The sequence below is a fragment of the Protopterus annectens genome, chromosome 4.part0, assembly GCF_019279795.1.
Source record: "Protopterus annectens isolate FY-2018-M chromosome 4.part0, PAN1.0, whole genome shotgun sequence".
NCBI classification, from domain to species: domain Eukaryota; kingdom Metazoa; phylum Chordata; order Ceratodontiformes; family Protopteridae; genus Protopterus; species Protopterus annectens.
The window spans coordinates 132,460,308-132,487,075 of NC_056733.1; the positions used below are offsets into that span (position 1 = coordinate 132,460,308).

The 26,768-nt window shown below is 44.9% G+C and overlaps 1 protein-coding gene across 1 annotated transcript in view; it reads left to right on the top strand.

The window, feature by feature from the left end:
• LOC122800226 (dynein axonemal heavy chain 17-like) overlaps nt 1–26,768 on the top strand; it is a 17,083,451-nt gene that overhangs the window by 9,557,572 nt on the left and 7,499,111 nt on the right. The window contains exon 41 of the mRNA XM_044069720.1: nt 8,031–8,258. Coding sequence (XP_043925655.1) covers nt 8,031–8,258 — 228 coding nt within the window. The remainder of the gene's footprint in view (nt 1–8,030; nt 8,259–26,768) is intronic.

Here is a 26,768-nt window from a genome sequence, read left to right on the forward strand (position 1 = left end):
TCAAAACAAAGGAGAGTACAAGCTGCATTCCTTAGACGTACACAGACAACTACGTTTTTATATTCATAGAACTGCTGATCATAGGCAATCCAATCAGTTGTTTATCTCCTTTGCCAAAAGTAATTTCAGAAAGCCAGTTTCTAAAGTTTCTCTCTCTCGATGGATCTCGAGTTGTATTCTCTTAGCATATCAGAGCTCGGGAAGGCCTGAACCTCAAGGAGTCCATGCTCATTCTACTAGGGCTGTTGCCACATCAGCGGCCTTTCAAGCTAGGGTTCCACTGGATGACATTTGTTCCGCAGCCACTTGGGCTTCATCTCACACCTTTATCAGCCACTATAAAATAGATGTTGTCTCCTGAGGCAGGGCGTCCTTTGGCTCTGCGGTGCTCCGGAATATCCTTCCATGAAGGCCACCTAAGATTTAGGTAGCTGGGGACTCTGTCCCAAAGGTTGCTGGCAAATGAAGTCCCTACTTCAGATTAAGAAGTTATGTACTCACCATAACGTTCCATCTGAGTAGGTATCTTCATTTGTCTGCAACCATCCCCCCTCCTTCCCCCTGACCAAAATGATCGTTCTGGAGGTTCTTAGCATCTGTTCCCTTTGGGACACTTTTATCAGCTGTGCTATGGGGCAAACTTGATCTGAGGTCAGTCAGGGTAGGCAGGGGAATATGGGTAAGGGGAGGAGCTAGGAGCTCGGATCTATGCTGTGATAGAAGTTGCCGGCTCGGATCCGAGATCAGATCCGTATCCCAAAGGTTGCAGACAAATGAAGATACCTACTCAGATGGAACGTTATGGTGAGTACATAACTTCTTATTTTCTTTTATTTCTCTCCTTCTAATATAATTCATATATCTGTTTGTCTACTTCAAATTAATGAAAGACCACTTAACCAAAAACAAAATTGCCAAGAGGAAATGTTCAAAACCTGATTTTAACGAACGATCATATTGCCGAAACTTTTCTCAGGGTAAGTATCCAGTTACAAACATTTCACAAAGAAACATACCAGACTATCTCCAACCCACCCCCCAGTGTGGGGGCTGTGCACTCCCCCAACTAAATATACCAACTCCAAGATCACATTGCAGTGGGGAAAAGGGCAGATTTCCCCATGTTGGTTAACTGGATAATTACCTTGAGAAATGATTTGAAAATACGGATGTTCGTTAAAATCAGGATGTGTTGTTGTCAATCTCGCCTTTATTCTCACTGATGGGTCAGATCCGTCTCGGCCTTTACAAAATCTTGAGGTCTTCAGCAAAGCTTGTAGTTATCCTTCCCTACCCATAATGCAGTTCCCCAACTTCCTCAGATCTCCTTTACCATGTTGTGATATGGACCTTCAAGCAAACTGTGGGCTAAGTTTACTATTTTCATTCGTATCTCTTTCTTCATCTTTATTGTTATCTTATACTTAAATATTTTTCCCCCTTAAACTTCTGTCAGCATTCCCTTAGATAACTTTATCCTTCCTGTTATTTATCCCAGTTTGGATGGTGATAGCATCCATTTAAGTTAGAGGATGTCTAACACTCACCCATTTAAGTCAGAGGGTGTTTTTCTTTATTGTTGCAGTTAAATTTATCTATTCTATCAAGGTAGTTGTTTTTCTTTACCCCTGTCCCTAGTTACCATCCATTTTAGTTAGAGGGCATCTAACTAACATCCATTTCAGTTAGAGGACCCCCCCCCCCAGCTCTTAAAAAAACTGTCCTTCTACCTCTTTTTCTGTCTATAATCTGGTAGTTAGAGAGCCTACTAACATGTCTCAAAAGGAAGATAAGCCTCTTGGAAAATATGAGCAATGTGGCAAGAAGATGCCCCTCAGTGACACACACACTTTGTGTGTACTGTTTGGGGCCTCTTCACCTGCAAGAATCTTGTTCTGTCTGCCACGGCTTTAATCAGAGAGAGCTTATGGAGCATAAAAACAAGTTGATCTTGAAGGGGTTATTGAAAACCCCATTTTCTGAGGCTACTTCTCCCACTTCTTCTTCGAAATGGGAGAAGTTTGAAAAAACAGGGAAATGTCCTTCTCCGGCTCCGAAATCTTCTTTGGAGCTGAAACCAAAACAACCAAAACTAATCTGGAACCTTTGGTTCCAAAATCCTCCTTGTCTTCAGAGTTTCGATATCGGAGCCAATCTCCTTCCTTGAACCCCATCACTTCTCAGCTTCCGTCTTCATTACTGACTAGATCCAGGTCACCTACACTTTCTACTCAGTCAACCAGGAATCTCTCTGATGAAGATGTGGATAGGGTAGTGCAGAGGCTTCTAAAGACACCTGCTTTGGCCACGTTGCTTTTGGATCCGAGCCCAAAGGAATCTGATCAGACACAATTTTCCCTGTTGGTGCCTGCTGCTGCTCCAGTCCATCCTGCAGTTTCGGAGCTGGAAGATTCTGATATCCAGCTTGTGTCAGTATCAGATCCAGGACCTGTTGGCTGCTTGGATCAGATATCTGCCCCAAGCATTTCCACCCAATCAGAGCAGGAAACTTCTAGGAGCCGACACTTTCTGGTCGGATCCTCAGAGCCAGCTTGGCTCTCCTTGGATCTGATCCTGCTTCTCGGGGCTTTGGCATGGATGAGTTTGGCTCCTACCTCAGCTTTAGAGCTGCTGTCTTCTTCTTCAGAGATTCCACTGGTTCCAACAACTTTTTTATTGGGTCCAGGGAGTTCTTCAGAGCAGGGACAGTCTGCCTTCAAGGTTATGAGGAGGGTGATAACTACTCCCCAGTCTAAGACACAAACTTCTTCGGATCTTTGTCCCTCGTTGGTGCAGGTGTCTTTACCTAATCACACCCATCCACAGGACTGCAGGGATTCCAGGCCTCAGAATGTCCCTCAGGGGACCCCCCCCCAAAACTTCCCCAGAATACCCCACTGAGGAAGTCCCTGAGAAGAGAACATGCAAGAGGAAGCATCTTGACTCACCAGCGGAGTCCATCACATCCGATACCAACCTCAATGATGCAGAAGGGTCCCCATGGTAGCTTCCTGAAGACATCTGCTTTGGAGACATCCTAGAAATTTTAAAACAGAGAGGTTACTGGCAGTCCTCCTCCCCTTTGAGCGAGGAGTTAGTATACCTGAAGGCCTTTGGATCTCACCCTTCAACCTCTTGGGTGACCCCCTCCCTCCGATGAGCTTATTGAGATAATCTCTCAGAAGACTTGGGAGACCCCACATTCTATAGAACCCACTCCTAAGAAGCCAAACAAATATATCACAGCTCCAAAGTATCAGGCTTTCCTAACCAAAGGTGTAGCAGTTGATGCAATGGTCATGGCGGCTGCCACAAAAAAGGAACTTTCTGAGACCAGTTCCTCTATCTATCCTCCTAATAAGGATTCCAGGACTATGGGTAGGTATAGGAAGCATGTATTTTTGTCAGTGGCCTTTACCTTATGGTCGCTGAACTACCTGACTCATTTCACTATACAACAGAAGAACCTGTTAAAGGAACTATGAGACTTCTTCCAAAGAGCTGTAGCTGATGAGGTGGCGGATAAGGTCATTGCACAACCTGCTACCCTCAATTTGGTTGTCAACTCGTCCATGAGACTCATTTCATATGCAGCAGAATGGAGTGAGTAGGGCAGCAAGTTCAGGCATCTCTTTTAGGAGACAGGCCTGGATACATCTTTGCGATTTCATAGAGCCCTTCAGGTCTTCCTTCATTAATGTCCCCTTTGATGGCTCATCTCTCTTTGGGCCAAAAGTAAAAGAAACACTGACCAGGTGTGAACAGGAAGTTAAGACCTTGTCTGCCACTGGAATACATTTTTGGCACCTACCAGACCATTCCCAAAGGGTCAGAGAGGTAGTGGAAAGATGTGGTTCAAGAAATCACAGAGGTCTTACCAGGATACACAAGGTGGGATTTCTCCCAGGGGCAGAGGGGGGAACAATAATGGAAGACACTGCCCTCACGGCAGAGGATGCCCACAGAATCAGGGCTCCAGAAAATCTTTCTTTGGCAGACCCTTTCAGCAATCTTGAAGGAGTGCCCGACTGCTCCCCTCTGGAGGCAGTCAGGAGGTGATTGTCTCTGCACCTCGAAACCTGGTAAAAGATAACAAATGATAAATGGGTGCAGGACATAATATCCAGGGGATATATAATTCCTTTCTCCTTCCCCACTCCCATAAACAAGTCAGTTCCAGACGTTCCACCCAGTCAAAAGGAACAAGCAACATTAGAAATTCAAAAGTTGCTAATAAAAAGAGTAATTCAAGAAGTCCTCGCAGACCAGAGAAGATCCATAACTTACTCAAGATTCTTTTTAGTTCCATAGAAAACGGGACTGGAGACCAATCTTGGATCTCAGCAAACTAAACAAATCTGTTGAAAAGACCAAGTTCCAGATGGTAGCCCTGCATCAATAATTCCATTCCTGGAAAAAGGCAATTGGATGTGCTCTATAGACCTTCAGGATGCATACTACTACATTCAAATGGAAAGGTGATCTAGAATCCAGAAGGTTCTTGTGCTTCCAGCTAGGAGCCAGTCAATTCCCGTTTCAAGCTCTGCTCTTTGGTCTCACTACACCCCCAGAGTGTTCCCCAAATGCATGGCTGTAGTGGCAGCTCACTTGAGGCACCAAGGATTCCCAGTGTTTCCGTATCTGGATGAGTGGCTCATAACCACTCTGACCAGGCATCTCCTCTACAAGCCAGGGAATATGCACTTCAGCTTTGCTCTTCCCTGGGTATTACCATAAATTACAACAAATATGCTCTAGAGCCATGTCAAAATTTAATATTTATAGGATCAGAGATAAATACAACTACGCTGATAACAAGACTCCCTTAAGACATAGTGCACAATCTCCAGTTACATGTGAAATTGTTAATCAGGAAGACATGCGCCACTGCAAAATTAGTGCTTCAGGTTCTGGGGAAGGTGGCAGCATCTATCTTACTTATTTCCTTAGCTCGCCTGCATATAAGGATATTTCAGTGGTTACTTTCCGCACAATGGTCAAACCTAGATCTTCCAGTGTCGCACAAAACCCTCATAACTAACTCTTGGAAAAAGGATCTTGAGTGGTGGATTCACTCCTCTTTGGTATCTCAAGGCCGTCCCTTCATCCCCCCTCGACCCCAAGCCATAGTGACCATGGACGCTTACCTGCTAGGGTGAGAGGGGCATTATCTGGATAAGACAGTCCAAGACATCTGGCAGGAACACCAGGCACATTTGCACATAAACATCCTAGAGATGAGAGTGGTGCTGTTGTTGTATTAAGCATTTCAGGATACTCGCCCTCTTGAAATGATAGCAATTCAGTCAGACAATATGTCAGTAGTCTGGTACATAAACAAACAAGGTGGAACCAGATCTTACTCCCTTTGTCGAGAAGCTCTAAATGTTTGGCAATGGGCAATGGCCTCCAACCATTTTCTGGTTGCAATATACATCCCAAGGAAATCCAGTCTGACTGCAGACAAATTGAGCAGAGCCATATTATGGCCGCATGAGTGGTCTCTCAATCAGAAAGTTGCGGAAGAGATTTTCCGAAAATGGGGCCAGCCTTGCTGCAATCTCTTTGCATCACCCATCAATGCCAAATGCAGCAACTGCTTTGCCCTGATCCCTCACATGGGGGAGTCACCAAGGGATTCACTTGTCCACGATTGGCTTCTGGGACTCCTCTATGCTTTCCCTTCAATTCCTCTGATTCCCAAGTTGATACAGAAAGCAAGTTTGTTGGAGACTACAATAATCCTGATTGCCCTCTATTGGCCTTGTCAAATCTGGCTTCCCTTCCTTCAGCCTCATCTTCTGGACGAACCATGGATTCTTGACCTTGCTCCAGACCTTCTGACTTACTCGTCAGGAATGGTACACCCCAGCCTACACATCCTCAAACTGACAGCTTGGCTGCTCCAATTCCCTTGATCGCCAGGTTTCATCTCCTTTCCTCCCCATTAAAACATATTTTGTTGTCTTCCCATAAAACTTCTACATGAAGATTGTATAAGAGTAAATGGAATAGGTTTGTAATATGAGAGATTAATAATCAGATAGATCCTTTTTCTGCATCCATACATTCTGTCCTGGAATTTCTAGCAAAACTCTTTCATGAAGGAGCTGCTGCTTCTATTAGAGTTCATCTGGCAGCAATTTCAAATTTTCATGTGGGAGAAAATGGCTCTGCGATTATGTCGCACAGGCTCTCTAAAGCCTTTTTGAAAGGAGCAATAATGATAAGACTCTCATACAAAAATCCAACTCGTCCCTGGGATCTAAATTTCATATTAACAAACATCATTTGTTCCCCCTTTGAACCTTCTGCCACATGTGATTTAAAATTTCTGTCTTGGAAAACACTATTTTTAGTGGTTATTACCTCAGCTAGAAGAGTTTCAGAATTGCAAGCCTTGTCTATCAAGCCCCCATACCTGTTTTTTTCATAAGGACAGAGTTTCTCTATGCACTAATCCTTCCTTTCTTCCAAAGTTTGTGTCAGAAAGTAACCTAAACAAATCTACTGAGGTGCCAGTTTTCTTCCCAAATTACCAAAACAAAGGTGAATACTCTTTGCATCTTCTGGACGTACATAGACAGCTATGCTTTTACTTGCACAGAACTTCAGAATTTAGGGAATCAGATCAACTCTTTATATCCTACTCTGTGATTAAGAAAGGTCAGCCACTTTCAAAAGTTACCTTATCTAGATGGCTCACTTTTTGTTTATCCTACATATACATCTCTAAAAACAGACCTCCTCCTTTCCCTGTTAAAGTGCACTCGCCAGGTCGATAGCTACATCTGCAGCTTTCGAAGCAAGGTTACCCTTGGATAACATCTGAACTGCAGCTACATGGGCAGACCCTCATACTTTTATTACCCATTACAGTCTGGATTTGGCCTCCAGGAGTAGAGCGTCTACTGGTTTTATGGTTCTGGAGAATAAAAGTAAGATTGACAACAACACATAAAGAAGTTATGTACTTACCGTAACATTCCATGTGTGTTGTCCATCTCAACCTCTATTCTCACAACCCACCCTCCATCCCCCCTTCCTATACTCCTGGGAGACTGGGTAATAATTGGATTGACGGATCTCCATAGCCTCAGAAATACTGCCTTTGCTCCATTGATAAATGTATTTGCTTTAGGTATTATTCCATATAAAATAATTTTTTGCTCATTTTATCTTTTCAAGATTTGAGGAAGTTGGGGAAGTGCATTATAGGTAGGGAATGATGCCCGCAAACTTTGCTGAAGACCTCGAGCTTTTGGAAAGGCCAAGACAGATCCGACACATCAGATCTGACCCGTCAGTGAGAATAAAGGCCAAAATGGAAAACACACATGGAACGTTATGATAAGTATATAACTTCTTTTTTCGGACATTTTGTCTCAGCGATTTCATCTTCAGGTAAGTGGGGATTTGTTAATTTGAAGTGGACCCATCTATTTATATACACTTTGTATAAAATGTTGCATTCTTCATACTTAAGCAACTGTAACTGCTTTCCATTTTTTAACCTGTTTTTTATTTGATTGCTATGTGCCAAATCACTGCTTGCTGTATGCATGTCTGCTGCACTACATTGCATATGATTTGCTACTTAATACTGCAAACACAATGCACTTAGTTTTATTAGATGATTATGTACTGAAGTCCCCCCCCCATCCCCCCCAACTGGCATGGACTCATTTGGACATTTCTGGTTAACAAAGAGAATTAATAAATAAATCGTGCCACCATCCCTTCTCCTATAAGCTGTTTAATAATCTGGCTTACTTTGGAGAGAAGAAAGTACTTCAGTGGTCTCTTACTGGAGCCTTTAAGGTCTTTAAAGTAGCCAGAATTGTGCCATTAATGGTTTTTGTCATCATACTGTACCTTGTGTGGTGGCATAGTTCATAGTATGTTCTAAGAAAAATGCCACTTTGAGAAATAGCAAATAATTCCTGGTATATTTATACATGGGAACATAATGTATTTATTGTAGATAAGTAAAGCAATGATTTAGAGTAATATCTGAATTTATTCAACAGGATCATTATGACTGGGGATTGCGGGCAATCAAATCAGTATTGGTTGTGGCTGGCTCTTTGAAAAGAGGAGATCCTGGTCGACCAGAAGATCAAGTCCTAATGAGAGCCTTGAGAGACTTTAATATCCCGAAAATAGTAACAGATGATGTTCCTGTCTTTATGGGACTAATTGGAGATCTTTTCCCTGCACTGGATGTACCTAGAAATAGAGATTTACAGTTTGAAAAGGTATTTTTATTGATTAATTCTTAACACAAGACTCGTTTCCATTTGTTATGGAGGAATAAAAGGGTTATAAAAGAAAATGTGCACCTATTTGGGTGCAACATAATTTTACTGAATTAGAACATGCACTGTTTGATGTGGAAAGAAGGAAGGAGTACATTTTTTTTTAAATCAGTAATGATACATTAAGGTGTTTTCTTTACCAACTGTGACTTCATGACTCATATAGTCACGTGGTATGTAAATGAAGGGCAAACGGGATTCATATTCAGGTATTCAGATATGTAGCTTGATGTCCTTAATCACCATGGTAAAGTGCATCAATTCAGTTAGCATTAAGTGGCATTTTCAGAGCTATGTTCTGCTGCCAAGAACTTAACCATTTCCACTCATTGCAGTTAAAGCAAAGGGTACCCAGTTAAGTGTATGAAAAGATAAATAATGCTGTGGATGAAACCTGCTTTAGTGCTAGTTTAATGTAGTACAGTTTTGGAGAGGGGTGATTTGACAGATCCTACCACAATTATGACAAATGCACATCTGTGTTGTGGTCTTCATTTAACCTATGCATGTAATAAACATCAGTATATCAGTTGTGTGTTTGTTTCTTCTTCTAGATATTTTGACAGTCAATGAAATTTTTCTGACGTGATACTTCTATCTTGGAATTTGGATCCACTTACATTCAGTCTTTGACATGATTGCAGAGATCAGATTTGATTTTAGAGTACATTTATGTTTTGGTATGGAGGCTCTTTAGGTCTGATTGTAGTACCATGGGCTTATGTTCTTAGCTGTACCAACGGCACTACTAGCCAGTCCACAAAATCATGCATGCCATAACTGATTTACATGCTGAATGCATATATATTCCCAGAGAGCCAAATGCATGTTAGTTGTGCTGGCAGTTGTAAAGACAATACCACTACAAAGTAGGAGAAAAGAAGGCAATTTTTGTCACATTGACCATAAGTCAGTATATGGACCTATTACAACTATCCTGAACTTATGCACAGATTTGCTTTGCTTTGATAGTAATCCAGTCAAAGTTATTTCCTTAAACATTTATTTTCTGATTGCTCTGTGTATCTGTTGCCTTAATTTTGGTGGTACCATTAAAGTTGCTCTACATGTATGTGGCAGTGAAGTACATGTGATAAAGTATTAGAGCAGCCTGTTCAGATTTTGAAACAGAGGAGACACTTTTTTTCTGATTTGTAATAGTGTGTTACTTCATAACAGCTATGTATTAAAACTAAACAATTGTAACTGAAATTGTTCTGGTTTGCTAATGTGCCTAAGTAAGGTACTACCTGCATGTTAAACACTTCATATAATTTTCTCTTGTCATTAATGTCTTTCAAGCTGTGATGGTGTGTGTGTGTGTGTGTGTGTGTGTGTGTGTGTGTGTGTGTGTGTGTGTGTGTGTGTGTGTGTGTGTGTGTGTGTGTGTGTGTGTGTGTGTGTGTGTGTGTGTGTGTGTGCGTGCGTGCGTGCGTGCGTGTGTGTGTGTGTGTGTGTGTGTGTGTCTGTCTCTGTCTGTCCTTCAGTGGCCTCATTCTGTCATTCTTCAAAGAGCCTGACAGAAGCTGACTTGGATAGGATGATGAGGAAGTTTCTGTCAGCATAGATTCAGATGGGAGTTCTCCTTGCACTTACCCATTAAGGTCCGGAGACCTTTACAAGTACTACACTGCCCATTTTGGCTCCTTCTCCAATCTGACCCATGGTTCCTGAGCCCTTGGACCTGAGTCTTCTGGGACTGTCTTTGTCGGATCCGAAGATTATCGTATCTTTGCCTCCAGTACATTCTGCGAGTGCACTGGTTCTGAAGGTGTCTGAATAGATGACTCTTTAAGCCAAAGCGTTGTTGTCAGATCCAAGGTGTTAAGAGTTGACTCCAAAGTTGTCAAAGCTATCTCTGCCCTTTAGAGCCTTGGCACTGGACATCTTAGCCCTGACTTCTGCTTCAGGTGAACTACCTTTGAGTCAGAGGGAGCTGATGGTCTGGAAGCATGTCTCCTTGCTCCATCAGCGTCCTTCTTCCTGGACTGCTTTGCCTTTGAAGTGGTGGAGAAACTGTTCTCTGCTTCTGGGGGACAGATAGTTCCACCCCCTCAGATCTGCCCTCTAAATCCCATATGTCTTTCTGCCTTAACCCTCATTACTCTACTCCAAAGGGGCATCCAGCCCAAAGTCTCCAGGCTACCAAACAAGGTATACTTATTTCTTCTGATATTTCTCCCTGACATCCTGTGAAGAAGTCCCTAGGAAGAGAAAGTGCAAGAGGAGGCACTTAGACTCTTTTCAAGAGTTGGTCACTGAAGATACCAATTTTAATGAGGGGGGGAAGGGTCCCCAAGATCACTACCTGATGACGTCTCCTTTGGAGACATCCTGGAAATCCTCAAGCAAAGGGATGAGTGGTCTTCCGATAATGTTTGCCAAGAGGAATCAGTACCTTGGAAGCCTTTGGGTCTAGCTGTTCTACCTCATGGGTGACTCTGCCAGCCAACAAGCTCATTGATTTGCTCTCTACGCAGGTGTGGAAGGAACCTGACCCTGTTGAGCTGATCCACAAGAGACCAGACAGGATCGTGGCACCACGAAAAGGAAAGAATTTTGGAGCAATGGAGTATCAGCAGGTGCCATGGTTGTAGTGAAAGCCATGAAGAAAGAATTTATGGAACAGAGTTCATCTGTCCATCCCCCTAACAGGGAGTCCAGGGCATTGGACAGATTTGGGAAGCATATATATGCTTCAGCAGTCTTTGCAGTCAGGTTGCTAAATTATTTGGCACACCTCACTAGAGTGCAGAGGGATTTGATTTAAGAACTCTCCAAATCCCTCTCTGGGACCAGTACTTCCAAGGCACAGAGCTCTATTGCCTCACAGTTGGCTACCCTACAATCAATCACAAATTCATCCATGAGGCTCATTTCACATGCAGCTGAAGGTACCTGAAGGGCAGCAGGTTCACACATTTCCATTAGAAGGCATGCCTGGATGCACCTGTGTGATTTTGCAGAGCTCTTAAAGTCATTTAAATGAAAACTTTGATGGATGTTCTTTGTTAGGCTGTAAGTAAAGGACACACACTCCAGGTGTGAGCAAGATGGTAAAACCCTGTCTGCAGTGTGCGTACATTTTTCGACCCCTCAAAGAACCTCCTCTAGGAATCAATGAGGTGATCGAAAAATGTGATTCGGGAAGTCCCAGGGTCCTTTCCAAGATCAATGAGGAGATAGCTCATCCGTGGGCAGAGGGGGAAACTCCAATGGAAGATAATGCCTGCATAGCAGGGGAGGCCCACAGAGTCAGGGGTCTGGAAATTCCTTCTCTGACAGAACCTGTCAGCGCTCCTGAAAGGAGGCCTGATTGCCCACCTCTGGAGGCAGTCAGGGATTGTCTATCCCTGCACCAGAGAGCCTTGCTAGACATTACAAAAGATACATGGGTGCAGCGGATTATTTTCGAAGGTTATATAATTCCCTTTTCCCTATCCCTCCTTCAACATTAAATAAAATTCTTGATGTTCCACCCAGTCAGAGGAAAGCAGCAGCTCTAGAAATAAAAAACCTGCTAGAAAAAAAGAGTCATCCAGGAGGTCCCCCAGATAGAATCTGGAACTTAATCAAGATTCTTTATGTACCAAAGAATACAAGGGACTGGAGACCAATTTTGGATCTTAGCAATCTGAACAAATTGGTTCAATATACAAAGTTCCAGATGGTCACAGTTCATTTTATTTTTCCTGCACAAGGATGACTGGATGTGCTCAATAGATCTTCAGGATGTGTACTATCACATAAAAATGAACAGATAATCCAGGAGATAGCTACGTTTCCAGTTGGGAGAAAGTCATTACCAATTTAGAGCACTGCCCTTTGGCCTCACCACAGCCACCAGGGTGTCAGACAAATGCATGGCAATAGTAGTAGCTTAACTGAGACTACAGGGATTCTGGGTGTTTCTGTACTTTGATGACTGGCTCATAACCACTCCAACCAGGCATCTTCTGATAAAAGCTCAAGACTATGTACTCCAGATTGGCTGTCACCTAGGAATTACCTTCAATCATAACAAATCTCAGTTAAAACAATCTCAGACATTAGAGTTCATAAGGGGCCTTGTTCAACACAGTATCAGTGACAGCCTCCCTTCCTTTTCCAAGGGTACAGGCTTTTTGATTTCAAGTCAAAAAGATAATTCAGAATTCTTCTCTATCAGCTCAATTGATTCTACAAGCCTTGGGGTCAGTGTCTGCTGCAATAGTTCTAGTTCCCCCTATCAAGATACCACATGATAATTCTTTAATGGACCTTAGCAACTCAGTGGTCCATTCTGCATCAACCTGTGTCCACCCAGATCAGGATAACTTCAAGCATCAGTGTTCAACAGTTCGGCTCTGACTTCCTTCTCAGAGTGAAGGGCTGGAGGGGCTCGGGGATCATCTGCCCCAGTAGTTTTGGTTCCGGGAGGACAGTCTTCAGCATCTCTGGCCCCTTCTGCTTTCAAGGTGGTGGAGAGGGTTCTCTCCATACCCAGGAGATCCTAAACTCCCACTCTTTTGGATCCACTTCTCTCCCTGATGGATACTGTTTCTGAGACTTCACCACTGCCCCCCTTGGGACAGCTGGCCCAGCAAAGCCTGCAAGTACTTCCACCTTTGGAACCCCAGATCTCTCCCAATGTCTCACTGGAACACCCCACTGAGGAGATTCCCTGGAAGATAAGGTGCAAAAGGAGGCACCTGGATTCCCCAGAGGAATCTGTAACAGAAGACATTGATTACAAGGAAGGGGAAGGGTCCCCCAGATCTTCACCTGAGAATGTCTCCTGCTGAGTCATCTTGAAAATCCTGCGCCAAAGAGGCGGATGGTCTTCCCAAAACCCCTACCCCTGAGGAAATGGTGTTCTTGTAGACTTTCAGTTCTGGCCTGTCTACATCTTGTGTGTGCCCCCCCCCCCCCCGATGCACTTGACCTGGTATCAAGCAGGGTGTGGAAGGACCTGGACACTGTAGAAACTATCCCCAAGCATACTGACAAAATCATTAGTGCTTCTCTGACCTCATTGGACTAAAGGAATCCCAGTAGATGCCATGGTTGTTGCGTCAGCCACCAAGACGGAGCTGGCCCAATAAAGCTCCCCTGTCTATCCCCCTAACAGGGAGTCTAGGGCCATGGACAGATTCAGAAAGAGAGTTTACGCCTTGTCTACCTTCACCTTATGAGACTTAAACTACCTTTCCCACTTGATTAGGTTACAGAGGGATTTAATCAAAGAACTCTGTCAGTCCCAGAGTCCATGTCTGATGAGGAGAAGGAAGTCCTTCTCCTCCAGACTGGCCACTCTACCGTCAGTTTCCCATGCGTCCATGAGGTTAATTTCCCATGAGGTAGAGGGTACCTCAAGTGTTGCTGGTTCTGGCAATGCCATTAGGCACCATGCCTGGATGCACTTGTGTGACTTTGTGGAACATTTCAAGGGATCTTTCGCCAATGCCCCTTTTGATGGATCACCTTAGTTTCAGTCCACTGTTAGAGACACACTCTACCATACTGAGAAAGACCCTGTTTGCCAGTGGAAGCCATTTTTCTACCCCCAAAGATCCTTTTCCAGGAATTAGTGTGGGGGGGGGGACTGTGGTTCAAGAAATATTAGGATAGTTTCCAGGAATCTCAGGGAGAACATTCCTCCAGAGCCAGAGGGGAAAACAGTTATAATGATAGACACTGCCCACATGGCAGAGGGGGTCCGCAAAATAAAGGGTCTCAGGATTCCTTCTTGGACAGGTCCTTCTGGCACTCCTGAAAGGTTGCCCAACTGTTCTTCTCTGGAGATAGTTGGGAGGGCACTTATCCTTGCACACAGAAGCCTGTCTAGCCATCACCAATGGTTGGTGGGTGTAAAGGATCATATCCAGAGGATACTCCATTCCCTTTTCAAAACTCCCCAAACCAAAATGATGTTCCACCCAGTCAGAGAAAGGCAACAGAGTTGGAGATCTCAAAGCTGCTCCAAAAAGAGTCATCCAGAAGGTCCCTCCAGATCAACTCAGATCAGGCATTTACTTAAAATTCTTTTTTGTACCAAAAAAGACAGGGGACCTCATGTCCATCTTGGATCTGACATCCCTGAACAAGTCAGTGAAAAACACAAAGTTCAGGATGGTTGCAGTCCAGTCCATTCTACCTCTTTTGAAAATGGATGACTGAATGTGCTCAAAAGACCTGAAGGATGCGTACTACCACATCAAGATGGACAAATGCTCCAGAAGGTATCTACACTTCAGGCTGGGAGCCAGTCATTTTTGGTTCAGAGCACTTCCCTTTGGTTTCACCACAGCCCTCAGGGTGTTTGCCAAATGCATGCCGGTAGTTGCAGCTCATCTCAGACTGCAAGGATTCCACATATTTCCTTATGTAGACAACTGTCTTCTAACCGCCCCAACAAGGCATCTACTCATCTGAACCAGGAATTATCTGTTATAACTAGCTCTTACCTTGGGCATAACAATCAACATGCAAATGTCTCAGCTACAGCCGGTTCAGAACATAAACTTCATAGGGGCTCATTTGGATACAACCAAAACCTTGGCCTTCAGACAGGATTGTGAGCCTAAGACTACATATCGGACAGATTTTGGCTATTCTGGTCCCTCCAGCAAAACTAGTACTCAGGGCCCTGGGCTCCCAACCAAAACCTTGGCCTTCCTTACTCCAGATAGGATTTTCAGCCCAAGATTACATATCAGACAGATTCTGGTAATTCTGGTTCCTCCAGCAAAACTACTACTCAGGGCCATGGGTTCTGTGGCTACCACCATAACTCTATTACCAACAGCATATCTACACTTGACAATTCTGCAATGGACCTTAGCAGTGTCCTGGAGATGACAGCAGTCCTTTTAGTGTTGCAGGCATTTCACAGCTTTCTTCATCTAGGGACTATTATAATACAAACAGACAATATGTTGGTAGTATGGTACATCAACAAACAAGGGGGGACCAGATCCTACCCCCTGTGCCGAGAATCAATGAAGTGGGTGATGTCTACCAACCGTTTTCTGATTGCAGTGCACATTCCCGTGGAGTGAAACATTCTAGCAGACAGGTTCAGCAGAGTCGTACTGATGCCTCACAAGTGGTCTCTGAATCAGTCAGTGGTGAACATAATCTTCCATAAATGGGGTCAACCTTGCTGTGATCTCTTTGCATCTCCCCACAACAAGTGCAGCAGGATCTTCGCCTTGATTCCCCCTCAGAGACAGTTACCAGAGATGCTCCAGTCCATGCATGGCCTCCCGAATTACTTTATGCCATTCTGCCTCTTCCCTTGATCCTTAATTGTCTTCAGAAAGCTTCCAAGTTGAAGATCAAGGTGATTCTCATTGATCCTGTTTGGCCTCGGCAAATCTGGTCCACCTTCCTTTGGTCTCATCTGATTTGCCATCCGTGGACACTCAAACCACATATAGATCTGTTGTCCCATCCATTAGGGCAAATCCACCCCGATCTCCCAGGCCTGAAACTAACCGCATCGTTTCTCCAATTCCAATGATGGCTAGATTTGACAGGCTTTCATCCTTAGTCCAAAACATCCCGATCTCCTCCCACAAATCTTCTCCTAGGAGAATTACAAGAGCAAATGGAAAATATTTTCTATATGGGCTTGACAGCAGCAGTTGGATCCTTTTACTGCTCCTGTTTTGGCAGTGCTGGATTTCTTTGCTCATATTTTTCATGAGGGGGTGAGTCACTCTACTGTAAAAGTATAATTGGTAGCCATTTCAAATTATAATATTGAAGAAAACTCTTCATCTTTAGCCTCATTTAAATTGTGTAAGGCCTTCTTTAGGAGTACTTTCCTTTTTCATCCTCCCATTAAAGATCCAACACCTCCTTGAGATTTAACTATGGTTTTACAGGCTGTAGTTCACCCTCCTTTTGAGGCTTCAGCCAAAGAAGATTTGGAATTCCTATTGTGGAAGACTGTTTTCCAGTTGCTATCACTTCTGCAAGAAGAGAATCTGAATTGCAAGCTCTGTCCTCCAAATATCCCTATTTAATTTTTCATAAGACAGAGTAACATTATGTACCAACCCATCCTTTCTACCCAAAATTGTGACAGAGAACAGCATTAACAAATCTATCAACTTACTGGTCTTTTTCCGCAATTTCCAAAACAAAGGGGAATATACTCTTCATCTGTCAGATGTTCATAGACATTTGCATTTTTATCTAGACAGAACTAAATCTTTCAGAAAATCTGATTATCTTTGTATATCTTTTTTGGATGTCAAAAAAGGTAAACCAGCTGCCAAGACCACCTTAGCTAAATGGTTAAGGAAATGCATTTTGTTTGTTTATGAATTGAAAGGTGTTTCTTTACCTCAATGACTCAAGGCTCAATGTACTAGATCAGTGGCAACTTCTCAAGCTTTTAGGACAGAAGTTTTGATTGATGATATTTGTTCAGCTGTCTCATGGTCAAACTCTCACATCTTCATTTCCCACTATAAACTGGACAATGTATCTAGAAATAGAGCTACTTTTGGTTCTACAGTTCTCTGGAATATCCTTCCATGAAGGCCACCCTGGGTTATTGTAGATGGGGATTGTGTCCCACAGGTCAAGGAAGAATGAAAATGACAACATCAGATAAAGAAGTTATGTACTTCCATAGTGTTCCAGCTATGTTGTCCTTTTTCAGTCTTTCTCGACCTTCCCTCCCTCCTTCCCCCTGTCCATCTAGTAAACTACTTGACGGATATGCTTATAGGAACCTCTGTTCCTTGTTGAGCTCCTGTTCTTTCTCTACTCCTTTTAGTACTTTTCAGAATTTATTTACCTTTTGGTATATAATGGTATATTATGGAAATATGGTAGCAGAAAACTTGATCTGAGGTAATTGGGGGGAATGAGGCATTATGGGAGAGGAGGAGCTTGAGCTTTGGAGCCTAAGCTTTTTGCAAGCGGCCAAGTCAGATCTGAGATCAGATCCAAAACCCACAGGTTGACAAAGAAAGTAAAGGGGAAAAAAACAGATGGGACATTATGGTAAGTACATAACGTCTTTTTATATTTGTTGAATATTCCCAGACAGTTACATTTATATTTGCATAGAACAAAGAATTACAGGAAAACAGATGAATTGTTTGTTTCTTTTGCAGAATCAAAATTAGGCAAGCCAGTTTCAAAAGTAACTGTAGCCAACTGGTTGACTGGTTGCATATTGTTTATAACAAACTGGGCTTGTCTTTGCCAAAACCTTTGAAAGCCCATTCAACCAGGTCCATTGCAAAATCATCAGAATTTTTATCCAGGTCTTCCGTGGACGATATGTTTGCAGCTGCAACTTGGGCTAATTCTCATACCTTTATTATTCATTACAAATTAGATCTGGTCTTGAGGGGAGGAGCAGCCTTCGTCTCAACAGTGCTCAGGTATATCATTCCTTAGAGTCCTCTCGGGGATTGTTGAAGCTGGGGACTCTGTCCTATTTGTTGAGCAAGGAATGAAAATTGACAGTATCAGATAAAAAAGTTATGTATTTACCATAACGTTCCATTTGTGTTCTCCATTTTCATTCTTCCTTAACTCCCTTTCCACCAACCCCCTACCATTTAGTTTATGACTTCTGGAAGGACAAGAAGGTTATAAGGGAACCAGTGATCTGAAGTAGTTACTTAATTTGCTATGCAACCTGTGGGTATCAGATCCGACCTGGGATCCGAGCTGGCAGCTTTACTAGCTAAAAGATCCAAGCTCCTGGCTCCTCCCCTTTACCCATAATCCCCTGCTACATGCTCCCTTTCCTCAGATCTCGTTTGCCGCGGCTCAAAGAAGCTTCTAGTGAAGAGCTCCTAAGGCATGGGTGAGAACTTTCCAGTTTGTATTTCAAAAAAATCAGAGAAAAGTTGATTTTTAGGTAGTGTGTGAGTGATTTAGTCTTCAATCGTTGAGTGATAGCCTTAGTTTAAATTGTTTGTGGTAAATTTAGCTTATTTTTGTGTTTCCCTCCCCTTAGTGTGTGAGTGTGTTTAGTGTGATGGCTGAAGGGCCCAAAGCCATTTTTTCTAAATGCACTGAGTGTGGCCATAAGCTATCTCCAGCTGATGGCCACACTCAGTGCGTTTTGTGTCTGGGAGTGGCCCACTTGTCCACCAGCTGCCAGATATTTGCAGCGTTCAACCCCCGGGCCATCAGGGATAGGAAGAACAAGTTGATCCTGGCGGGTTTGTTACCGCAGGACACTTCTTCTTCCTCCTTTCCCTCTAAGGCACAGGCTGCTACTGCAGCCCCCATGCCTTTAGATCCCCCGACTCTGCCTGGGACTCAACCTCCCTCTTCTGTGCAGGGTTCAGGGGATTCTTCTGCCTCTACCAGAGAGAAGAGGCACAAAGAAAAGGAAAAACATAGAAGCCACAAGAGGTGGGCTGAGACTCATCCCTCAGCCCCGCCATCTAAAGTTGCTAGTCCCTCTTTGAGGGCTTCCAGATCCTCTCCCTCTCGGCTCCATTCGCCTTGTTTCTCGCCGGAGGAGGTGGACCGGTCTCCCTCTAGTTCGTCAAGGCAGCCCTCCCGGCCCGCCTCGACGACCTCTTCTAGATCTACAAGAAGCCTGACCGACGGGAAGCATGGATCGGATGATGCATCGATTTTTGCAGACTCAGATGCAGATGGGGGTGCTCCTGCCTCCCCCCTGGGGGGGAGAGCAGCCCCTCTTTTTACCCCGATAGCTCCTTCTCCAACCTGTTTTCGAGTTTCGGAGTCATCGGATCCAGGCCCTTTCGGAACTGGGGAGTTGTTGGCGCTGACAGTTCCGGTAACTTAGCCGACTGTACCCTCGAGCGTGTCGGATCCTAGCTCTCGGTGCCGAGAGCCGAGCGTCAGATCTGTAGGGGTGGGTGTGTCTTCGGCACCATTCAGGTCGGAGCACACTTCCCTTTCGGATCCGACCGCGTCGGCTCCAACACCAATCCCTACTTCGGAGCCAAGGAGGCTGCTTTCGGAGCCTGGGGAAAGTGGCTCGCCTTCGGCGTTTGAGGTAGTGGAGAGGGTTCTGTCGAGACCTTCCAGATCCCCGGTCTGGGAGACGGATCCTCCCGCCCCCCCCCCTATGCATTTGGGTCTATCCTCCATCATCCGACAACTGGGACAGCCTGCCCTGACCCTCCATTAGTTCCCTTAGAGGAACAGGACCCCATAGGTGAGCCCTCCTCGGATAGTCCCACCGAGGAGGTCCCTCACAAACGGAAGTGTAAAAGGAGGCACCTGGACTCCCCGGAGTCCCTCACGGAAGACACGGATTTGGATGAAGGGGAAGGTTCCCCAAGGTCACCCCCTGAGGATGTCTCCTTTGGAGACATCATGGAAATGTTGCGAATTAGAGGGGGTGGTCTGCCCAAAAACCTTCCTCGGACAAGTCTGTGTTCCTGGAGGTGTTTGAGGCAGGCCCTTCTACCTCCTGGGTGTCCCCCCAGCTGACCCCCTGGTAGGCTTAATTACTACCAGGGCGTGGAAGGAGCCGGACACCGTGGAGCCAATTCCAAGAAGGCCAGATAAAATTCTTAGCCCTCCCCCTGATAGGCAGGCCTGGTCTAAGGGTTCACCTGTGGATGCCATGTTGGTGGCGGCTGCCACAAAGAAGGAACTCGCACAGGAGAGTTTCTCGGACCATCCTCTGGATAAGGAATCTTGGACATTGGACCGCTTTGGGAAGTGGATGTTCGCTTCAGCCACTTTCTCTGTAAGGGTGCTGAACTACATGGCACACATCATCAGACTCCAGCGAGACCTGATAAAGGAATACGCTGCAGCTCCACCGGAGTCCATGATGGTCGAGGATAAGAGGACTTTCTCGACTTGTATGGCCACTCTAAAGTCTATATCTAACACGTCTATGCGGCTACTCTCCCATGCTACGGAGGGAGCCGCTAGAGCTAGAGGAGCAGGGATCGTCTTGCGGCATCATGCCTGGCTCCGCCTTTGCGATTTTGCGGAACCCTTTAAGGCATCCTTTGTGAACACGCCCTTTGACGGTTCTTCGCTCTTTGGCGAGACCGTCCGCGTGATGCTGGTCCAAAGCGAAAAGGATGGGAAGACGCTGCAGCGATCCTTTTCCAGGAATCAAAGGGGACAAAAGAAGATGTGGTTCCAGAAGTCTCAGCAGTCCCGCCCAGCTTTGGACCCCTCTTCCTTCAGAGGCAGAGGAGGACAAGGTGGACGCCGGCCCAGAGGCAGAGGGGTAACTTCGGGTCTAGAGAACCGTTCTCGGACAGGCCCGCGCAACAGCCCTGAGGGCTTTCCCGGCTGTCCCTCTTTGGAGGCAGTCGGGGGGCGTTTGTCGGAGCACCTACTAAATTGGGAGTCCATCACGACAGATTGATGGGTGCTCCGAATCATATCCAGAGGTTATTCCATTCCCTTCCTAAATCCCCCCCCATGAAGCGCCTCCCCGATGTCCCACCCAATCAAAGGGAGGTGGCAGCTTCAGACATTTCGAAGCTGCTAGAAAAAGGGGCCATCCAGCACGTCCCCTCAGACCAGTTTGGATTGGGCTATTACTCCAGGTTCTTTTTAGTGCCAAAAAAGACGGGGGACTTAAGACCAATTCTAGATCTTTCTTCCCTAAACCTGTTCATTCCCAAAGAGAAATTCCGGATGGTCACTCTTCAATCAATTCTCCCCCTCCTTCGGGAGAATGACTGGATGTGCTCCATAGACCTCAAGGATGCGTACTACCACATTTTGATGGACAGACGATCCAGGAGGTTTCTCTGCATCTGGCTGGGAGCCAGTCATTATCAATTCAGGGTTCTTCCATTCGGCCTCACCTCAGCCCCCAGGGTGTTCACCAAAGTCATGGCAGTGGTTGCAGCTCACCTGAGACTCCAGGGCATTCATGTCTTTCCATACCTGGACGACTGGCTCCTTACCGCCTCCAACAGGCATCAACTGTGTGTTGCCAGGGATTATGCTCTAACTCTTGCCCAGAGTTTGGGCATTTCGGTAAACCTTCAAAAGTCCTTTCTTCATCCTGTGCAAGTTCTGGAATTTATAGGGGCCAAATTGGACACTCGCCTCTCTCAGGCCCTACTAACTTCAGACAGGGTGAACAGTTTGTCATGTCAGGTTATAGCCCTCCTTCAGAACCTGGCTCCATCGGCAGTGTTAGTCCTGAGAGCACTAGGCTCTATGGCGGCGGCAATCAGTCTTTGCCTACACGCGTCTACGAATGAGGATTCTGCAATGGACCCTTCGAGTCCAATGGTCTCTATTGCTACATCCATTGAACACCCCTATTCCCCTGAGCAGGGCTTGCAGGGACTCCCTCCTCTGGTGGCTTCGCTCACGGGAGCTGCGGGAAGGGAGACCCTTCGTGATGCCTCCGCCCCAAGCCACGCTGACCATGGATGCTTCTCGCCTCGGGTGGGGGGGCATTCTTTGGGCAGAACCATCCAAGGCACGTGGACCCCCTTAGAGACCGCTTTGAATATCAATGTCCTAGAGATGAGGGCGGTGCTTCTGGCATTGCAAGCCCTCCACGACCTTCTTCCTCTAGGGACTATTGCGGTTCAAACAGACAACATGGCGGTAGTCTGGTACATAAGCAAACAGGGAGGGACCAGATCGTATCCCCTTTGTCGGGAGGCTATGAGAGTTTGGGAGTGGGCGATATCCACCAACCGCTTTCTGGTAGCAACGCACATTCTGGGTAGGGCCAACATTCTGGCGGACAAACGCGTGATCCTCACACCGTACGAGTGGTCTCTGAAGCCATCAGTTGTGAAACAGATCTTCCTCAAATGGGGTCTACCTTGCTGCGATCTTTTTGCTTCTCCGTCAAACACAAAGTGCAGCGAGTTTTTTGCAATACTTCCCCCACCAGGGGAGAGCCCCAGAGACGCTCTGGTTCATGCTTGGCCACCCGGTCTCCTCTATGCTTATCCCCCCCCCTTTCTCTTATGACGAAGTTCATTCAGAAAGCACATCGGTTGGGGTAGCAGAATTATCCTCATAGCCCCATTCTGGCCTCGCCAGATCTGGTTCCCTTCTCTGCGGTCTCACAGTGTAGTTCCTCCATGGATCTTAGATCCCATTCCGGATCTGATTTCGCATCCTGCGGGATTGCAACCACCGAACCTGGTAAACCTCAAGCTCGCGGCTTGGTTGATCCAGTTCCACTGATAGTAAGGACTCCCGGCATCTCATCACCAGTAAAGGCCATTCTGGTAGCGGCTCACAAGCCTGCTACCAGGAAAATTTACAGTAGTAAATGGAAGCGTTTTTCTGTCTGGGCTAAGGACAAGGGCTTAGATCCCTTTACCATCCCTATTCCGGCGGTTCTTGATTTTCTGTCACACATTTTTCATCAAGGAGCCAGTGCATCTACAGTTAAAGTACAATTGGCAGCCTTTTCCCATTTTCATGTAGGGGATGGGCTGGGATCTTTAGCTTCTGCGAAGATATGCAAAACCTTCTTGAAAGGTATTTTTCTATTGAAACCACCAGTTAAGACTGCGGTCCCACCATGGGACCTAACTTTGGTTTTACAAGCATTGACAAGCCCACCTTTTGAGCCTGCCGCCTCAGTTCCATTAAAGTTCTTATCATGGAAAACAGCCTTTCTAGTTGCTATTACTTCAGCCAGGAGGGTTTCGGAACTTCAAGCCCTTTGCATGAAACCCCCTTATCTAATCTTTCATAGGGATAGAGTGTCTCTCAGGACTAACCCTTCCTTCTTACCAAAGGTGGCTTTGGAGTCAAATATTAATCAATCGATTAATTTACCAGTGTTCTTTCCCAACTTTCAGAACAAAGGGGAATACAAATTTACAAATTACACAAGTTGGATGTACATAGACAACTATGTTTTTACTTGCACAGGATGAAGGATACTCGCAAGGCTGATTAATTGTTTGTGTCCTTTGCCAAATCTGCTCTGGGTAGAGCTATTACCAAAGTTACCTTAATAAATTGGATTTCACAGTGCATCATTCATGCGTATGTAGCCTCAGGTAAACTTGCTCCTATCGGAGTCCTTGCTCGCTCAACCCGATCCATAGCCACATCAGCAGCCTTCTGGTCCAGGGTTCCCCTGGACGACATATGTTCAGCAGCTACTTGGTCCTGTTCCCATACATTCATTTCTCATTATAAACTGGATATGATATCCAGGAGTAGGGCTTCCTTTGGCTCCGCGGTGCTTCGGCATATCCTTCCTTGAGGGCCTCCCAAGGTTTTAGGTAGCTGGGGACTCTGTCCCACAGGTTGCAGAGCAAATGAAGTAACTACTTCAGATAAAGAAGTTATGTACTCACCATAATGTTCCATCTGAGTAGGTACTTCATTTGTCTGCAACTGACCCCCCCACCCTCCATGCCCCCTAACCATTATCGTGGTTCCTGATCATGATTGAGATTGTTTCATGTGTTTAGGCATTACTTGGTCCTCTGTCGGGGGTCTTAGTTGTTAGATTAAGCAAACTCGATCTGAGGAAAGGGAGCATGTGGCAGGGGATTATGGGTAAAGGGGAGGAGCCAGGAGCTTGGATCTTTTAGCTAGTAAAGCTGCCGGCTCGGATCCGAGGTCGGATCCGATACCCACAGGTTGCAGACAAATGAAATACCTACTCAGATGGAACGTTATGGTGAGTACATAACTTCTTCTTCTTTCTTTTGAGCTCCAGGTATTGGTTTCTCATACTAGTGTACTAATATCTCTTTGAAGCTATAAGGTCAGCAAATAAGATCTAAGGTGTGTTAGGGGGAATAGTAAATTATGGGTATAGAAGGAGCTCGATAGTTCCAGTAGCCACAAGGGGTAAAAAGCAGCAGAGTCAGATCCAAACACAGTTATTGAGGAAGAATGAAAATGGGCAACACAGATGGAATGTTATGGTGAGTACATAACTTCTTTTTTTTCTGGCAAATCACTGAGGACTGAAGTCAGAAAATAATAAAAAATATTTCAATTTCTGACTTCATACCATTCAGAAAATTCATGCTAAACCAAACCTGTTAATCTGATGTTATTTTCATTCATTTCTCAACTCTTGGGTTTGGATCCAACTCAGCCACTTCTTCTAGATCGTAAAATTCTTGAACTCTTGAGCTTCTCCCTTTACCCTTGATGCCCCACCAACCTAACATACCTCAGATCTCTTTTGCCGCCATTGTGAACACACATCAATTAAGAGCTCTCAAACATTAGGTTTTTCATAGTCAAATTGTCTTGTGATACAAGTGATTTTAGTTTCTTTTATTATTTTAATTATATTTGTATTTCTTTTCTGTACTCTATATACCTTCCTGGTTACCCTTGTAATGATACACCCAATTTTTCTCTTTTAATGACCCTTTTTCCTTGTACTCTTTGAGTACCTCTAAATAGCATAGTTGGTAGTCTTTTCTTTCCCTTCTTGTACTTTTATAGTACTCTTAAATACAATTGTTTTTAGTCATTTTCTCTCTAAAAGAATTCCTATCAACCCCTTTCTGTATTTTTATTGCACTGTTGTTGTTTGTTTTTCTTGTAGAAAAAATATCAGATAAGCCTTCTGGCTTTAAAAAAAATGTATTTTCTGTGGGCTCAAGTTTCCAAATTCTGATGCCCCCAGGGAATGTGTATACTGTTTGGGTCCAAAACATAGAGGTAGAGTGTGACATTTATGTTGGCTTTGACTCTAGGACTTTGAGAGGAAGAATACGCTTATTTTGAGGGGGTCTTCTTCCTTCCAAATCCTCTCTTTCAGTTGCTGGGGCTCAACCTCCTAAAAAAAGATAAATAGGGTAACTCTCTTCATAAGGACAAAGAGACTCATAAAATGTTTCCTGATCATCTTTCCACCTCGATTGTGACTTTGTCTCCTTCGTCGTAGCCACCTGCAAAACTTTTGAAAAAGTTGGATACAACACCTTTGGATACGAAGCCTCGGATGGATAAATTTCAGATCCATAATCCATCTTTGATCTCAGAGCATATCTCTTCTAGGTTGCCATCTCCATTTCTTGAGCACTCACCCAGGTGACATTCTAGGCCCTCGTCAAGGGCTTCTTCCCTCCAAGACAGATGTGGATAGGATGATGAGGAAGTTCCTTAAGACGCAGATTAAAATGGGAGTTCTTTCAGCTCCAACCCCATTGGATCTTAAGAGCTCCCATTGAGCCACACCACCATTGATTTTTCCTTCTCCTATCCATCCTTTGGTTTTGGAACCATCAGATCTGAAATCTCTTCAGACATCTTCCTCAGATCTAGAGATCCTTACTTCTTTGACTCAGATGGTGTCTCTGAGTCTACCAGCACCAAGCACCTCAGAGCCAGAGGACTCTCAAATCCAAAGTGTCAGCACCTGCTCTGGGGTTTTGGAGTCAACTCTAAAGCTGTCTGATCTGTCTATTCCCCTCAAAGCATCAGTGTTAGATAGCTTGGTTCTAACTCCCTCCTCAGTTAGAGTGTCCTTGGGATGATGGCAGCCAACGATCTGAGAGGGTTCATTGTCAGATCCCTTAGTTTCTGCTTCCCGTAGGTGTTCCTCTTTTGAGGTAGTGGAGAGAGTTTTCTATATGCCTAGAGAACAGATGACCTTATCCTCTTCGGATCAGTCTGCCTTGTCTCATTCTGTTTTGTGTCCTGAGCCTCGATCATCCCTGCCCCTGGGACAGCCAGTCCAAGCTAGTCTCCAGTCCACCCATCAGGTTATTTTTATCTCTTCTGATACTTCCCCAGAGTACCTTGCAGAGGAGGTCCCATGGAAGAAAATGTTTAAGAGGAGCACTTAGACTCTCCACAAGAGTCTATCACTGAAGACATTGATTTTGATGAGGGGGAAGGGTCCCCCAAATCACCACCTGATGATGTCTCCTTTGAAGACATCCTGGAACTCCTTAAACAAAGAGGTGGTTGGTCTCCTGATAACCCTTCCCAAGAGAAAGCAGTGTTTCTCATGACTATCAGCTCTGGCCCATATACCTTCTGGGTGATCCCCTCCCCCCACCAATGAGCTTGTAGATCTGGTCTCTCGGTGAGCGTGGTAGGAACCGGACACCATCAAGCCTATTCCCAAGAGACCAGATAAAATCCTTGGCACTCCAAAAGATCATCTATACTGGAGTAAATAAGTGCTGGTCAGTGCCATGGTTGTGTCTGACATGAGAAAGGAACTAGCGGAAGAGAGTTCCCCTGTCCAACCCCCAGTAGGGAGTCTAGGGTGATTGTACCAGACTTTAAAGAGATTGGATCAAGGAGCTTACTGAATCTCTTTCAGGGTCCATATCGTCCGGGGAAGGGAATACTATTTCCTATCAGTTGGCTGTCCTTCAATCAGTATGTAATTCATTCATGAGGTTAATCTCTCATGCTGTGAAAGGTACCTCATGGGTGGCTGGCTCAGGCATTTCTATTAGAAGACATGCCTGGATGCACTTGTGTGATTTTGCAGAACCATGTAAATTTTCTTTCATCAATTCCACCTTTTGACAGAACCTCGCTTTTTGACCT